Source organism: Lepus europaeus, chromosome 1, assembly GCF_033115175.1.
Source record: "Lepus europaeus isolate LE1 chromosome 1, mLepTim1.pri, whole genome shotgun sequence".
Lineage (NCBI taxonomy): Eukaryota > Metazoa > Chordata > Mammalia > Lagomorpha > Leporidae > Lepus > Lepus europaeus.
In genome coordinates this window covers 143659092-143675528 of record NC_084827.1, presented here as the reverse complement: position 1 = coordinate 143675528, position 16437 = coordinate 143659092, and the positions used below count along the sequence as shown (strand labels likewise).

General features: G+C 45.8%; 1 protein-coding gene across 1 annotated transcript; it reads right to left on the bottom strand.

The window, feature by feature from the left end:
* Positions 1-8015: 8015 nt before the first annotated feature.
* LOC133767110 (large ribosomal subunit protein eL29-like) lies at positions 8016-8517 on the bottom strand. Its single transcript, XM_062201305.1, is given in 2 exon segments — positions 8016-8158; positions 8161-8517. Coding segments are annotated over 2 exon segments (435 nt in total). The 5' UTR covers positions 8471-8517; the 3' UTR covers positions 8016-8033.
* Positions 8518-16437: the final 7920 nt, after the last annotated feature.

The window sequence follows — 16437 nt, the reverse complement described above, 5'->3', positions numbered from 1 at the left end:
GCTTCAGGTCTAACTTGCTCAGAGCTCCAGCAGTGACATTTGAAGGCTTTTTACTGATGCGTGTGGTCAATAGGTGACCCAACTTCCTTTCATCCCCATCACTGGGTAGTTTTGTGGTAGAGACATTGAGGTGATTTCTCCTTTTCCTTAACTCCCTCCAAATTCAGTCTGTAGGCAAGACTTGAAGACTCCTTTGCTTCGGCAACAGTCAACTCCAGCTCCTTTCTCACCTTCCCTGTTCTCCTGCTGTGTTTTCCACACACCAGCCAGCCTACACTTTTAAAGTGCTGATCAAATACCACTGCTCAAGCACTTGGGCCATCTTCTACTGCTTTCCCAGTCCATAGCAGAGAGCTGGATTGGAAAAGGAACAGCTGGGACTCCATCTGGAGCCCATATAGGATGCTAGAGCCACAGAGGATACTTAGCCTAGTATGCCACAGCACCAGCCCCCTCCAACTCACTTTTAATAAACTCTATCATAATCTGTGGTTTTTGGTGACCTACACAGGGTGGCCCTGCCCATCTTTCTCCCTGTCCTGGGATAGTCACACCTTCCCTTGGCTGACTGGGGTGGGGTGGTGGCCAAGTTTATTCTCACCTAAGGTCCTTCATAAAATTTCTTCCAAGCCTGCTCTTGTGTGACTTCATCTTTTTAGTCTGAACGTCATCTCCTCTACCTCTCTTATCTAAATCAAGAATCAGTTCCCATTACCCTTCCCCACCAGTCTGTATCAACAAACTCTTCTTTCTTCCTAATATTTTTCTCAATGGCATCAGTCTCCTGATTAGATTATAAGTTCCAAGAATGTTAGAAGCAAGTCAACTTTCTTTATTATGGTTCCCCAGCACCCAGCCTAATGCCTGTCATAATAAGCATTCATAAAACGAATGGACAGATTAATGAATGATATATACATCGGCCATCTGCACTTTTTCATTTCTTTCTTTAAAAGATTCATTTATGTATTTGCAAAGCAGAATGACACTGAGAGAGCGAGAGACAAAGAGGGGAATCTTCCTTCCAATGGTTCACTCTCCAAATGGTTATAACAGCAAGGGCTGGGACAGGCTGAAGCCAGGATCCAGGAATTCTATCCAAGACTCCCACATGAGTGGCCAGGGCCCCAGGACTTGGGCCATCTTTGGCTACTTTCTTAGGTACGTTAGTAGGAACTAGATCAGAAACAGAGGAGCTGGAACTGAAACCAGTGCTGATATGTAATGCCAGCATTACAAGCAACAGCTTAGTCTGCTGTGCCACAATGCCAGCACCTATTTTTTTCTTTTCCAGTCAAAAGAATTATACATGGCTATGTTAAAAAGAAGTAGCAAAGATTAACAGCAAATGTTGGTTCTGCACATGCAACCTCAGCCATTCAGATGTATAATTACAAAAACATGGAGTTGAAGTTGAAAATATGGACATATTACCCAAGGACAGTCTTTGATAGTGCCCTGGAGGACAGATCTCAGAGACCTGAGGGGGACGTGTGAAGGTGTGTTATTACCACCTTAACACACACCTGGACTCCTCTGCTGTAGCACACAGGTTTTTCAACTTTGACTCTGCTGAAATGTTGGGCTGAATAATTCTTTTTCATGAGGGGCTGTGGTGTGCATTTGTGTTGTAGTATGTTTAGTAGCATCCCTGACCAATGCCGGTGGTATACCCTTCCTAGCTGTGAACAGCCAAAACTGTTTGCAGATATTGCCAAATCGTCTCCTTGAGAACCACTGATCTGGAGGAAGAAGAACCATCTTCAGATAGATTGTGGTGACCTGGAAGTCCTGGGTAGCACAACAGGAAGGAAGAAGTCAACCCGATTGGTAACAGGTGACTTTTTATTCCTGGCATGAGGACTTGCACAAAGTATTCAAAGACCAGAAAGTGTCATCAATCTAGTTTTAGCTTCAGAAATAGACAAAAGATCTACAGGATGAAGCCCAAAGCTCACTAGAGATTTCCAAAAGAAGAAGGAGGTGAATTAAATATGACTAGATAAAATAATTCATGCACCAGTGACAGGATTTAATTACGAATGACTGCAGTCTATGAATGTGAATCCAAAAAAGTGCCAAAGGCATGCCGTGCAATGATGACTGAAATGATACTCATTATAAGTGACTGGCTTGTAAACCAGGGCTCACTGGGCAGAACATGTGGCAGGAGCTACATCTGGAAGTGGCCTTAATCAATAGGCAAGTCTAGGTAAGCTGTTCAGAAGCTGCTAAACGGATGGCATCCTTGGCCCCTGGCACTTGCATGAGAGTGCTTTATAAATCATCTTGACATCAATCCAAGCAGTAGAAAACCTAGACCGAGGTTTCAGATCTTGGGTCTGGAAAGATGTGACAAGTGCATAGATAAATCGAATAGAGAGAAATGATAGAGGTGAGATGGAAGTGCAACTTGCCATAATCATCTAAAATAAACTCCAAAACTGTATTGCAGAAATGCAAATTTGGACACAGCGAAGGTGGCAGAACAGTTAAGTAAATCAGCCTAGAAGGAACTTGGAATGAAAAAAATGATTACAGTCCAGGAACCTCCCAAGGAAAACAGGAAACACGTTGCACTGGAAGAAAAGCACAAAACCTTTCTCCAGCAGACAATCCTCTGTGCAACTGGGAACTTGAAAGGAGATACAGAGCCACAGACTCTCACACAAACACTCAGTAACCCCATAACAGCTGCTTGCTGCAGCGCTGACTCTGTGAATATGGCTTTGAAATTATCAGCGGCAACAGCTGAATAGGACAGAAGCTGTGAAGGCTGCTTCTCTGCTAAGAGAGGCTTTTAGAACAGAGCTGGGAGACCATGGGCTTCATGATTTCAACAGCAGGGGAAAGCTCTAAGCCACAGCTTGAATGGAAGAATCACTAAGAAAGTTATGTTTAATTACAAAGAAATCAGCACCAATGTTCAGTAGGGAAACTCTCCTGCAAACCCCATAAGGTTAAACTGCAAAGGAAAATGTTAATGGAGGGAGCAGCTTATCCAAATAATTTAAACACCTTTCTGGAAAGCATTTGACACCATTCTTCTCAAAATCTCTAATCGGCAAAAATATATTCTGGCATTTACAAGGAAAGCTATTTTAACTACAATGAGAAAAAGCATCCCCCAAACCAATTTGGAGATAGGCTATCATATTACTGTCCACACCCGCCCTGGCAGGAAGAACACTGAGGCTCATTGAAATACGGTGTGCAGCTCTGATAAGGGCATAAATATGGAGAAGGTGGAGCAGAGAGCAACCGAGTGATAAAGAGACTCAAAGGAGACATACTTTACATTAGCACGTATCTTGCAAAATCAGCAACTGCACAGCACTTGGTCAGCAAAGAAGGGGATTGATGAGAGAATTTCATTGAGATGTTAAGGGGAAAAAAAAAAGCAAAAGGGATGGCAGATGATAATGCAACAGGGCTGCTTGATTTGAATGTAAGGCCAGCGTCTGCAAATTTAGGTGAACAACTTAGATCAATGTAAAACTGTGTGTGTGTTTATGTGTTTCCTGAGGGAAGGTTTGGAGTTTTTGAGCTGGGGGAAGAGACTTCAGCATTGTTGAATGGGAAGGAGAGAGTGAAGTAATTATTAGAACCGTGGAGATGCTGAAGAAAGAAAAAAAAAAAATGTATAGCACCCTAGATAGGACAGGCTAGACCTCAGACTGGAGAGACAGACATTTTCCTTCTCAGGGCTACCTCATAGTTTCAAGTAAGGATAGGTCCCTTCTGGGGTGCATCTCCTTGTGAACCGTGTGTTTTCCGGCTCGTGATGCAGAACTCATTTCCTTCACTGGAACAGAGGAGTCTTGATCACGTAGATCAGACTTCTGAATGTTCTTTCCAGATTTTCTCTGTTATTTCAAGTCCAAGCTATTCTTCAAGGTTCAGCCCAAATCCCTTCAGCTCTGGGAAGTCTTTGCTCATTTCCCCAGCTGGAGTGAACTTGTCCAGCCTGTACCACCTTTCATATTCATCTGACAGTATTCACTAACCCAGAAGAGGCTCCCAACAGCATCATAAGACATTTAAAGGCATGGACAATATCTTGCACGCTTTCCTGTTTTCTCTTAATATCTCTCACTGCTATTTTTGTTAAGGGGCTCAAAAATGAGTTGAGGTTTGGTTAGTGCAGTGCACACAATCATCTTAGAATGAACTCCTTGTACCTTAGTATCCTAAGACTTGGTTTTCAAAGAGAGCTAGTTAGTAAGTCTCTGTTGTGGTGATGATAATGGCTGCCATTCACTGTGTACCAACGAGGCACCTAGCACACGTCATAGCAAGAGCACCAAGAAAATGGAAAGCTTGGGGGAGGGGCTGGCGTTCTGAGCCACATAAAGAAGCAGGAAAAGATCAAAACTTGAAAGCTAGGTGCCAATCTAATTAACACAGATGTGAAAATGGAAGAAATTAGTTTTCTTAGAAAAGACGATGGCTTAAAATGCTAATGCATGGTTACACGCATTTTAAGTTACTTTATTGCATTTTCATTATGAAACCACACTCTGCAATATGAATGTATACATATATGTATGTGACTGTAAGGGACAGGCACTTGCCGATAACTGGTTTCACTGAGTGTGTGGAGTAACCAAGTGACAGACAACCAAAGGAGACATTCTGTACATGACCATAAGAAGGATATTAAGGACTTTCGGTTTGCCTCTGTTTGTGCATTACTTTTCATTTTATAAGTGTATATGCATCTTTGTATCAGCATGAGTCCCAGTAAAGAAATCAATTATTTCACCAATAGTAATTTAACAACAACAAAAAATCCACTAGATATTACAAAAGGCAACAACGGTGACACTGAAGTATCACACAAGTGATAACCGCAGGACATAGCCACCGCCTGTGCTGAGGAAAGGTTGCGATTATTAAATCTGAGAAGCCTGGAAAGCAGTTGTCTGGTGCTGATGCCCTAAGATCGCAGAAGGCAGGTTCAGATCTCTGATTAGGGGATGCAAAATCTGGGAAAGCTGCAAACTGGAATCAAGTGCGGCCACTGGTGGGAAGGGCCATTGTTGGGCAACCGTAACAGGAGCAGGAAGCAACCAGCTCTCCGTCTTCCTTCCAACACTATCGCCCCTTTTGCGCCCCCTACTGGTGACAAATGGTTGAGCTTCTCTCACTTCGGACTTGGTGAAGCTTGTGGTGAGCCTCCCAATAAGCGACCCCAGCTCTACTGATTCACCTGGATGAAATAAACAGCCCGGCTGTATCCTAGTTACAGGGCTCAGAAGTGGCCTCAAAGACGTTAGAAATAAACTGGTGCCTGCGTGGAACTACATTGGTTTGGGAGAGCGTGCACATAGAAGCCAAAATGTTTTGCCCTATTTTCAGCTATGCCTCCAAGTAACCAGGAAAAAAATCATAGAAAACATATCATCTGTTTTTAAATAATCATAATAAGAATTCATTCTTTCATAGCACCTACATTAATTGCATTACATATATTAAGTATTTTAATCTTTGCAGCTAACCTAGGAGGAGCAAGACCATTATGGCTGCAAAATAGTAAGCATCAAGCCAGGATATGAACCCAGGAGAAGTTTTGCTGTCTCTCAAACATTAATTTGGGACTTATGCACCAGGCACCATGCTACACCCTTAAATTCTCGGACACTCTATAAGGAAAGGATTGTCGCCCCTGCTTTACAGATGAGGGAAATAAAAGCTGTAGAGGCTGTGAAGTGCTCTGGCCTTTCCCTCTGTGTGTCAAGTGAGGCTTGGCCCAGCCAGCATTGGAGGTTGCTCTGCACAATACTAGACTCTAACACAAAAGTGCTGAAATGCCCCGGCTCAAACAGGACTAGAAATAAAGGCTCCCCCTACATATTTATAGGCCCATTGACCTCATAAGATTGACAATAAAACAGACTTGTGCAAGAACACAAAAATTGCCGATTCAACATAAGCTTTTATTTCTCTCCATCTATTCTCCTGCAAAGAATTAGATGGGAAATAAAAGGAAGGGGATCAACAGATTTTTTAAATTCACTTAGGAAAATCTATTTCCTGCTTTTGGCAAGTAGCTCTCTGGCCATATCTACCTCTGACTATAACCCTGGGTATTAACTTGGGGAGGGACTTACATGCATATTTTTGCTGTGTGCTTTTTTTCTATTTTTATTTCCTGCTTAACTTTAAAATTTTCAGTCTACCATAATCCCTTGAGATGGGTTATCATCATCACAGGAGACAATTTCAGAGTCCAGGGATCTCAAAAACTTGCCTGAGGATACCCACCTGCTATGAACTGAGCTGGGATTTGAACTTGTGATAGCTTTTACCTAAAGTGACAGTATCAGGACTGCCACGACTAAAATTGATCTTGTCTTGGAAATCTTGTTTTTTAAGTAATAACTCTTGTAACTCTTGACAAGACAAGGAGAGGGACATTGATAAACTGTCTGCCACTCAGCCAAGTGACGTGGCATCCTTAAATTCCTGACAGCTTCACTGTGGCAAGTCACAGGTCAGCCGTGCACCACGCTGCTGCTCTCTGAGGTCCACAGATGTTTAATGTCCATGGGACTAACACATCACACTGAAGGGAGGGCATATGGAATAGGGCAAATAAACCAAATGGATTGGTTTATTTTGTAAGAATAGACTACCATTCCCTTAGAAATATCCCTTTTAAAAAATGTTCATCTGGCCAAAAGTAAATCCTCTATGTTCTCCTCCAGTGGATAACTTCAGCCAGCACTTTTAGATTGCCATTTTGGCCTTATAAAAATGTTCCTAATGTAATCCACTGGGAAGTAGAGCTCTTACTATAAGAGGTCTGCCTCAGAGAAAGACTTTAATCCCTCATTTTGAACACCTGTAGAATCTCCTACACTAGTTTGGGTAGGAACAAAAGCTAAAGGAGAAGACCCAAGCTTTCCAGGGACTGATCCTGCAGTGCAGACTCCCTACATCCGAGCCCAGGAGGAGCTGAGCAAAGAGGAGGCAAGTCGCTCCTGGGCCAGCCTCCTCCAGACCAGCCAGAAGTCCTCTGAGAATCTCCACTCCTCTTTGCAGCCCAGCAACCACAGTTGGTGTCTAACGGCCCCTGCAAATTGAATATGGATCAATCAACAAGCAAAGGATAACAATTCATTAGAACCAACACTTCGAAGACGGATTGGAAAGCACTGGGGTCATTTAGATCAGGGTTCAGTCTCAGGTCCTCTCCTGGCAGTGCAAATCTTTGTAGCTACTTGGCTTTTTTGCCTGGATTTCTTCATCTGACAAGTGAGGATGACAAAACACCCATCTCATTGGCCGTGCTAGTAATGTTCTAAGATGTGACAAAGAACCACAAACTCGGTGCATTAAAGCAACAGGAACAGGTTTTCTCCTAGTCCTGGATCCTGGAAGTCCAAAATTGAGGTACCCTTGGTGCCATGTTCCTTCAGAAGGCTCCCAGGAAGCAGCCTTCCTAGCCTGCCCCTGGCTCTGGTGGCACTGGGCATTCTTTGCCTTAGGGCAGCATCACACCAGTCTCTGGCTATCTCTGTGCTTCCAGGCCCTCTCATCTTCTTAAAAGGACATCAGTCATTGCCTTGAGGGCCGCCCTATTCCAGGATGATCTCTTCTTTTTTTTTTTTTTTTTTTTCCCTGTCTCAGGTTTATTTGTACAAACAGCACAGGAGGACACTAGCCCCACGCAGACGGCAGCCCAGGGGTCACACCAGTCCTTCTGCCCTTGCATTGGCAGGCATAGGCTGTTACTAGGGAGCCTTTGCGGGGGGCTGGGCACCTTTGGGAGGAGCCTGAGCTGGAACTGGGGCTGCAGGTGTGGCCTGGGCCTTGGGCTTGGTTTGGGCCTGAGCCTTGGGTTTGGCTTGGGCCTGGGCCTTGGGTTTGGCTTGGGCCTGAGCCTTAGGCTTGGCCTGGGCCTGGGCCTTGGACTTGGCTTGGGCCTGGGACTTGGGCTTGGCTTGGGCCTGGGCCTTGGTTTCGGCCTGGGCCTTGGGCTTGGCTTGGGCCTGGGCCTTGGGCTTGCCCTTGCTCTTGATTTGAGCTTAAGCTTGGGCCTTGATTTGAGCCTTGACCTTGCCCTTGATTTGGGGCTCAGTCTTGGCCTTTGCCTTGGTCTGTGGCCGGGACAGCCTGAGACCCCTAGCAATGCGGGCACGGGCACGCCTTCAAGCTTAGGGTGGGCAATGTAGGCAAGTCGATCAAGCTTCCGGCTGACACCCTTTGGGATCGTGGGCTTTACTTCCTTAGGCTTGACCAGGGCCTTGATAGCTTCAGCACGTGCAGCCATAGCCTTGGCGTTGTTGGCCTGCATCTTCTTCAGGCCCTTCTTGTTGTGCTTCTTGGCAAAACGCATGTTCCTCAGGAACTTGGGGTCCACCCCTTTCAGAGACTCGTATCTTTGTGATCGCGGTTTCTTGATGCCATTTCTGTGCCATTTTCGGGACTGGTTGTGCGTGGTGTGGTTCTTGGACTTGGCCATGTCTGCACAGTAACCCGCGGCTGCCGAAGCGCCTGGGACCAGAAAGAGAAGAGCGATCTCTTCTTAATCCTTAAGTAACTACTTCTGCAAAGGCCCAAATCAAGTCAAAGTTTGAGGATCCAAGTAGATGTGTGGACATTATCAACCCACAGTAGCTGGTTAAGGGAGTTAAATAAGAAGGTACAGTGAGAATGCCTCGCACAGAACATGCACAGTACACGTCTTAAATACAGAGGCTATTTTTTTAAAATTATTGCTGCTGCAAGGGTCAGTGTTGTTCTTCTAGAGAAAGGAAGAAAAAGATTTGATTGAGGAATGGAAGGCTAGGCCTGAGGAGTCGCGGGGGAGGGTAGCACAATGACACAGCAGAGAATGGAGGAGGTTCCCAAAGAGGGAAGAGAAAGAAGTGCTATGGTGACAATCTGGATCTGAGCTTGCTGGGTTCCTGTGTGCTCAGATGCCAAGGCCTGGGATAAGCCGGCAGGGTGAGTGAGCAAAACTAGACACCCTAGTCTGTCCTTGTCACCCCAGGGTGGCCTCACTTCCCTGGGGCAAAGCTAAGGGAAAGGAGCTATGCTTAGTGCCCACTTCTTCCCCTCCTTCTGTATTTCACAATTGTTCTTGCAGGGATGGCAGGAGATTAGATCGTGGAAGCAGCACTCCGGCACTGCTGAGGGCTTCTTGCTGAAAAGTGAGCAAACCTCATTGCTGAGCGTGGAGCCAAACGCCTCTGATTTCAGAAAATTCCTGAGCCCTGGAAATGAATCAAGCATAACAGAAAGGCGAAAGCAGCTGGAAAAGCAAGGCCTCCTCTTTCCCAAGGCCAGATGCCAGGCGTGCTGGAGGCTCGGAAATGCAGTCAGGCAACACAATTGTGAATGCACCGAATTTCGTCCTGATGTAGACTGTGTACTCTCAAGCATTGTGGCTAATGGTTTTTATATAAGAGTGGCACATGTTCACGTCACCAGAAGAGGAAGAAGGGCCAAGAGCTAAGCCGTGACTAAAATCACTGAGCACAAAGACTCCCTTTACTGCTCGCTGCTTCTGTCCAGAGACCATCCTGGCAGCCTTTCTGCCAGATGTTCTAAATGCTTTTTTGGTGTTGTGAACCCTTTTGGCAATCTGGAGAGGGACATAGGCTCCTTCCCAGAATAACACTGTCAAGTAAAATATGGAAATTACAAGGAAAACCAATGATATCGAAGGATAGTTATTAAACATCAACAACAAAAAAATTTGGTATGTCTTTCTATATACTTCCTTATGAACATTTTAAATAACAAGATTCAGTCACAGGTCTTATTGTGTAATTTTTTTTAAAAGATTTTTAAATTTATTTAAGAGGCAGAATTACAGACAGTGAGAGGGAGAGACAGAGAGAGAAAGGTCTTCCTTCCGTTGGTTCACTTCCCAAATGGCCACAATGGCCAGAGCTGCACTGATCTGAAGCCAAGAGCCATGTGCTTCTTCCAGGTCTCCCATGCGAGTGCAGGGACCCAAGCACTTGGGCCATCTTCTACTGCTTTCCCAGGCCATAGCAGAGAGCTGGACTGGAAGAGGGGTAGCTGGGACTAGAACTGGTGCCCATATGGGATGCTGGTGCTGCAGGCGGAGGATTAACCTATTGCACCATGGGCTGGCCCCACTATAGTGTAATTTTTAAAAAAAAACTATTTGAGCACAGAGGGACAGAGAGAGAGAGAGCTCCCATCTACTGGTTCATTCCCCAAATGCCTACAATGACCAGGATGGGTCAGGCCTAAGCCTGGAGCCAGGAACTCAATCCAGGACTCCCATGTGGGTGGCACAAACCCAATCACTTGGGCCATCACCATCCTCCTAGGGTTTGCATTAGCCAAAAGCTGAAGTTAGGAGCCAGATCTAAGAGTTGAACCTATGTCCTTGGATGTGGGACACATCTTAAGCAGTACACCAGACACGTGTCCCAGCTACTGCAATTTCCAGTTAGTGAAGGATGAGAATGATATGTCGAGATTCCTACAGCCAGTGTACTGGGATCTGCAAACACCTGCTTTTTGTTGTCTATATTCATAGTTGAAGAAAACACTACATTTCAGTGAGAGGTAGTGAAAACGAGCACGGTATTTTCCCCATCCAAGTTCATAGACTTCTATCCACAGGGATTTGTGGCCCACAGATTTAGAATCCATTTTCTAAGCAAACTTTCTGAAGGTACCCGATTTTTGATGGGGCTCTGCCCGTTACCCCAAGCACCCACTCAGTTATGTTTGCAAAGGCTGCCCCCTGCTGGTCCAAAGACTCATGGCCTCCTCCAAACTCATTTAATTGGCAGTGTTAGAAAACAATAGGTCAGGCAATTAATTCACTGACTCGCATCAAGAAATGGAGCAGGAGGCTACTTGTCAAGCCAGCCCTGTGGCACCTAATCAGTACAGATTTAAAAGGCCCTCTTGGCTTAATGGGAAAATGCTGATGGCTGGTGCTGTTGGTCATTAGCAAAGGAGGAGCAAGTGCCAGTCTGGCAGGCAGTTTCTTCTTCTTTTTAAAAAGGTTTATTTATTTATTTGAAAGTCAGAGTTACATAGAGAAGGAGAGGTCTTCCATCCGATGGTTCACTCCCCAGTTAGCCACAACAGCCAGAGCTGCACGGATCTGAAACCAGGAGCCAGGAGCTTCTTCCGGGTCTCCCATGCAGGTGCAGAGGGCCAAGGACTTGGGCCATCTTCTACTGCCCTCCCAGGCCACAGCAGAGAGCTGGATCAGAAGTGGAGCAGCCAGGACTCAAACTGGCGCCCATATGAGATGCCAGCACTGCAGGTGGCAGCTTTACCCACTACACCACAGCGCCAGCCCCAGGCAGTGTCTTCTAAGAGGGTTGCTTCCTTTGCTTCCACTCAACACCGATGGCTTGAAGAATACATTTCTCAATGGTCTGGTCTGGCCAAGGTTCCAGATCTGCCTTCAGTGCTTGGAGCTTGGAGCCAAGAGGAAAAGAAAGAGAGGAGAAATGGAGTCACAACTCATTAAGTATTGAGTGGCCTTCCGAAAGAAATTCTTCAGGGAATTTATTGTTAGTAGTAGTAGTAGTAGTAGTAGTCGTCGTCGTCATCGTCGTTGTCATCGTTGTCGTCTTTAGGGAAGTGACAGGCTTGGGAAGGAAAGGTGACACCTGCGATGGGCACGCTGGGTGGCTGTGCGTGCTGCAGGAGGGGTGCAGAGCCAATTTTCTGTCCGTCTCTGCCCCCAGGAGGAGGGCAATGAGACTCCTGTTAACGTAGAGATCTGGAGCCTGTTGTCTTATTTGAATCCTGGCCTTCATTACGTACGAATGGCATGAATATAGGCTGGTTTATCAATCATGCCGTGCCTCAGTTTCCCTATCTGTGAAATGAAGATCATGATAGCACCTATTAAAGGGTTTTTCTAAACTCCAAGAATGGTGCTCCATGCCTATAGGCGTGGGTTAAATGATAGCTGTTGTTAATCAATGACAGTATTGCCTCCTGAGGACCAACGTGGTAGCGCGGTAGTAGCATGGCATCTGAAGGCCTAACCCAGTGCTTCCCAGCCATCCACAATTTTGCTTCATATGGGACATTTGGCAATGTCTGGACGTGTGGTTGTCATGACTAGAAAAGCTTCTAGCAGGTAGATTCCAGAGATATTGGTAAACATTTGATAATGCATGGTCAGTGCCCCTACACAAGAACTATACAGTCTGAAACTTCCCTAGTCTGGGGCTGAGAAACCTTGCCCTAAACTGAACACCTATGAAGTAGAGATTAGCTTTGCAGACATGATGAGGTGCCACACTGAAACTCTACTGGGAGTGTGGGGCAGACAATAAACAACCTGGAGACAAATGAAATAAGATGGTGGGATGCACCAGGAAGGTGGGTGGCCAGAAAAGTGTCCTTGTGGAAGTGGATCTTACACGGAAACCTGATTCACAGGAAGTGACCAGCACTAGGGGATTAGAGCGAAGAGCGTAGTTGGTGGAGAGAAGGGTTTCTGCAAAGAAGCCAAGACAGGGACAACTTTGAAGTGATCGAGGAAGCAAACGCAATGGGAGGTTAGCGTGTAGGAGGACGGAAGGAGATGGAGAGTCAACTCCAGCTCCAAGGAGGCCCCCAGACGGCTCCGTCTGCACGATGCTACTTCTCAGCACAACCGCCTCAGAGTGCTTGACACTGAGTAAAATATGTGACTTGGTGGGACAGTTTAAAATCGATTTTAGGGGTGTAGGTTTATTTATTTCTTTTCAAAGATTTTTAAAAATTTTATTTATTTGAAAGACAGAGTTGCAGAGAGAGGTAGAGACAGAGAGAGAAGGGCAGGGGGTCTTCTGTCTGCTGATTCACATCCCAAATGGATGCAATGGTCAGAGCTGGGCTGATCCGAAGCCAGGAGCCTGGTGCTTCATCCAAGTCTACCACGCGGGTGCAGGGGCCCAAGCACTCGGGCCATCTTCCACTGCTTTCCAAGGTGCATTAGCAGACAGCTGGATCGGAAGTGGAGCAGACGGGACTCAGACCAGTGCCTATATTGGATGCCAGTACGCCAGGACACGGCTTTAACTCGCTGCACCACAGTGCCAGCTCCTATTTTTTTTTAATCTTTTGTGATTGCTGCTTGTTTTCTTGAAGAAGCCATAGCAAGGAGTCTCTTTCCTACCAGTGAATAGTTCACGAGGTCAATTATTGGATTTGGCTACATGGGTTTGAGATAAAACCACATTGTGACTTCCTGTGCTCTGGAGGACCGCGGGTCATTCTGTAAGGAGGAAGTTAAAAACAAAGGAGAGCAGAGCACGAGCCCATTTTGCGCTGTTGAAGCATTTTAGCTGCCCTGCGCGTCATAAAACCAGGTTGCAGTGTGCTGGGGAGGGCAGGCAAGGTGTTCTCTTAAACCCACACTGCTCTGCCCGTAGCTACCCTGCAGCCGCAAAGTCGGAGGCAAAGGAGCGAGTCATAAAAGAAACTGATTGTCTAATTCTTCCACTGTTCCTAGTGGATTTCTCTACACTACACAAAGGTAAGAAGAATCACAGGCTATGTTGCCTACTTCTCCTGTAAGATAGCAGTCGTGAGATAGGAGGTAGACAGAGGATAACCCACATCAAAGTGAGCTGGAGATGCAATTTATTAAGGAAGTAAATTTTTATGGAATGTCCAGCAGATTTACTGGTTTATAAAAGAGGAGGAGGTGGAGGAGGAGGCTTCTTAAATGCATGGCTCTCCAGGAAGGAAGCTGCACATGGTATAAATAAGCAACAGGTTATGAACCATCAGGGTTCTGGACATACCATTTAAAAACATCCTTAAATAGTTCTGGAGTCAAAAATTTTCTCTGGGTTCTCTATTCCACTTCAATTTTAAAAATTAGCTGTGCAGGGGCCAGCGTTCTGGTGCAGCAGGTGAAGCCACTGCAATGCCAGCATCCCATATGGGCGCTGGTTCAAGTCCCGGCTGCTCCACTTCCGATCCAGCTCCCTGCTGATGTGCCTGGGAAAGCAGCGGAAGATGGCCCAACTGCTTGGGCCCCTGCACCCACATGAGAGACCCAGGCTCCTGGCTTTGGATCGGCTCAGCTTCGGCCATTGCAGCCATTTGGGGAGTGAACCAACAGATGGAAGACTTTTCTCTTTCTGCCTCTGCCTCTCTGTAATCTGCCTTTCAAATAAATAACTAAATATTTTTTAAAAACTAGCTGTGCACCGGTGCCATGGCTCAATAGGCTAATCCTCCACCTAGCGGCGCCGGCACACCGGGTTCTAGTCCCGGTCGGGGAGCCGGATTCTGCCCTGGTTGCCCCTCTTCCAGCCAGCTCTCTGCTGTGGCCCGGGAGTGCAGTGGAGGATGACCCAAGTGCTTGGGCCCTGCACCCCAGGGGAGACCAGGAGAAGCACCTGGCTCCTGCTATCGGATCAGTGCGGTGCGCCGGTCGCAGCGGCCATTGGAGGGTGAACCAACGGCAAAGGAAGACCTTTCTCTCTGTCTCTCTCTCTCTCACTGTCCACTCTGCCTGTCAAAAATAAATAAATAAATAATAAATAAAAAACTAGCTGTGCAATATTGAGAACTATTACCAGATTCCAGTAACAAACCACCGTGTAGTCTCTGAAAGTTGGTTCTCAGTCCAGCGAGGAAAAGCAGGTCTGTTTATCAAGGCCACACTGGCTCAGGACTCAAGAAACCAGCCCAATGAGGGAAATTGTGGTTGCCTCTTCACTCCTCCTCGGTTTTAGATCCTCTAGTTTTATTTGAGGGCAACAGAATGTACCAGGCTATAAGACTGTCTCTCAGTCCCCCTTGCAGAGTTATGTGTGGTTATATGATGGATTCGTGCCAATAAAATTAAGTGGACGTATGTTGCGTGATTTCTAAGAAATCCTCTTAACAGACAGTTGATGTATCATCCTTTGCCCAACCTTCCCTTCCATCTGTTCTGATGCCTGGAATATGGATGTGATGGCTGGCATTCCGTCAACCACTTTGTACTCTGAGAACAAGGGTCATACCCTAAGGAAGGCAGTTATGACTAGAAAGAGCCTAGATCCCTGAGATTTTGTAGAGTGGGTATACCAGCCAATACATTGTCTCTCTGGACTTGTGTTAGTGTAATTCAATAATCTACATTATCAAAGCCACTATTTTTTAAGGGTTCTGTTTCATGCAGTCAGAACTAATCCTACTTGATACATATTTGCATAATTAAAGTCTGATTTTATCTAAGTTTCTAAAAATTATTTTGAGGGGCTGGTGTTGTGGCTTAGTGGGTTAAAGCTGTGGCCTGCAGTGCCAACAACTGTTATGGGCAACCAGTTCAAATCCAGGCTCCTCCACTTTTGAGCCAGCTCCCTGTTGATGGCCTGGGAAAGTAGTGGGGGATGGCCCAAATCCTTGGGCCCCTGCACCCACGTGGGAGACCCAGATAAAGCTCCTGGCTTCAACCTGGCCCAGTCTGGGCCTTTGTGGCCATTTGGGGAGTAAACCAGCAGATGAAAGACCTCTCTATCTTCCTCTCTCTTTGTGATTCTGCATTTCAAATAAAAAAAAATTATCTTGAAGATGCACAACTTATAATAAGGCTGATATTACATAAGGTTTTGGTTAACCAATGTTGACTTTATATAGTGTCCCCATTAATCTAAGAAATGTTTTAATTCACATTGGTATATCTCATCAAATGAAGATGGTGGAACTCAAGTTTTTCATTTAAAGAGAGTTTAAGACATCTGCAATTATCAGCATACAGAAAGAATCACATCTTCAGGGTCCTGTAGTAACATAGTCAATCATTCTCAGCTGGGGCTGGCATTGTGGTGTAGTGGGTAAAGCCACCGCTTGTGGTGCTGGCATCCATATGGGCACTGGTTCAAGTCCCGGCTGCTCCTTTTCCAATCCAGCTCTCTGCTATGGCCGGAGAAAGCAGAAGATGGCACAAGTCCTTGGGCTCCTGTACCCATGCGGGAGACCCACAAGATGCTCCTGGCTCCTGGTTTCAGACCAGCCCAGCTCCGGCCGTTAGGCCATTTGGGGAATGACCCAGAGGATGGAGGTTCTTTCTCTCTGTCTCTCTCCCTCTCTAACTCTGACTTTCAAATAAATAAATAATAAATCTTAAAAAAATTCTCAGCCAATAAAATATAACCAAAAAATCTAGAAAATTTTTCCTCCTGCCGAGTTTCTTGTTCTCTTAGATGTGATAGCACATTGGGCCTGGCTCTAATGCAGCAGTTCCTAAGGTTAAAACAAGAGAAATGTCACTCTTTATATGTGGCAATTGGTATTGCTATTAACCAAATACTTTTCACTGTGCTTTCCAGAAACATGGTAGAATCATTCTTCCTGGATCCTTGTGGTTAAGTAGGGATTCTGGCCAACAGGTTGTCTTCTAAATTCAGCAATAATCGTTCCTGTGAGACCCTTCGGAGCTGCATTTTACATTCGCTGTAGTTTCCTATAGTCTTTCCATTTCCT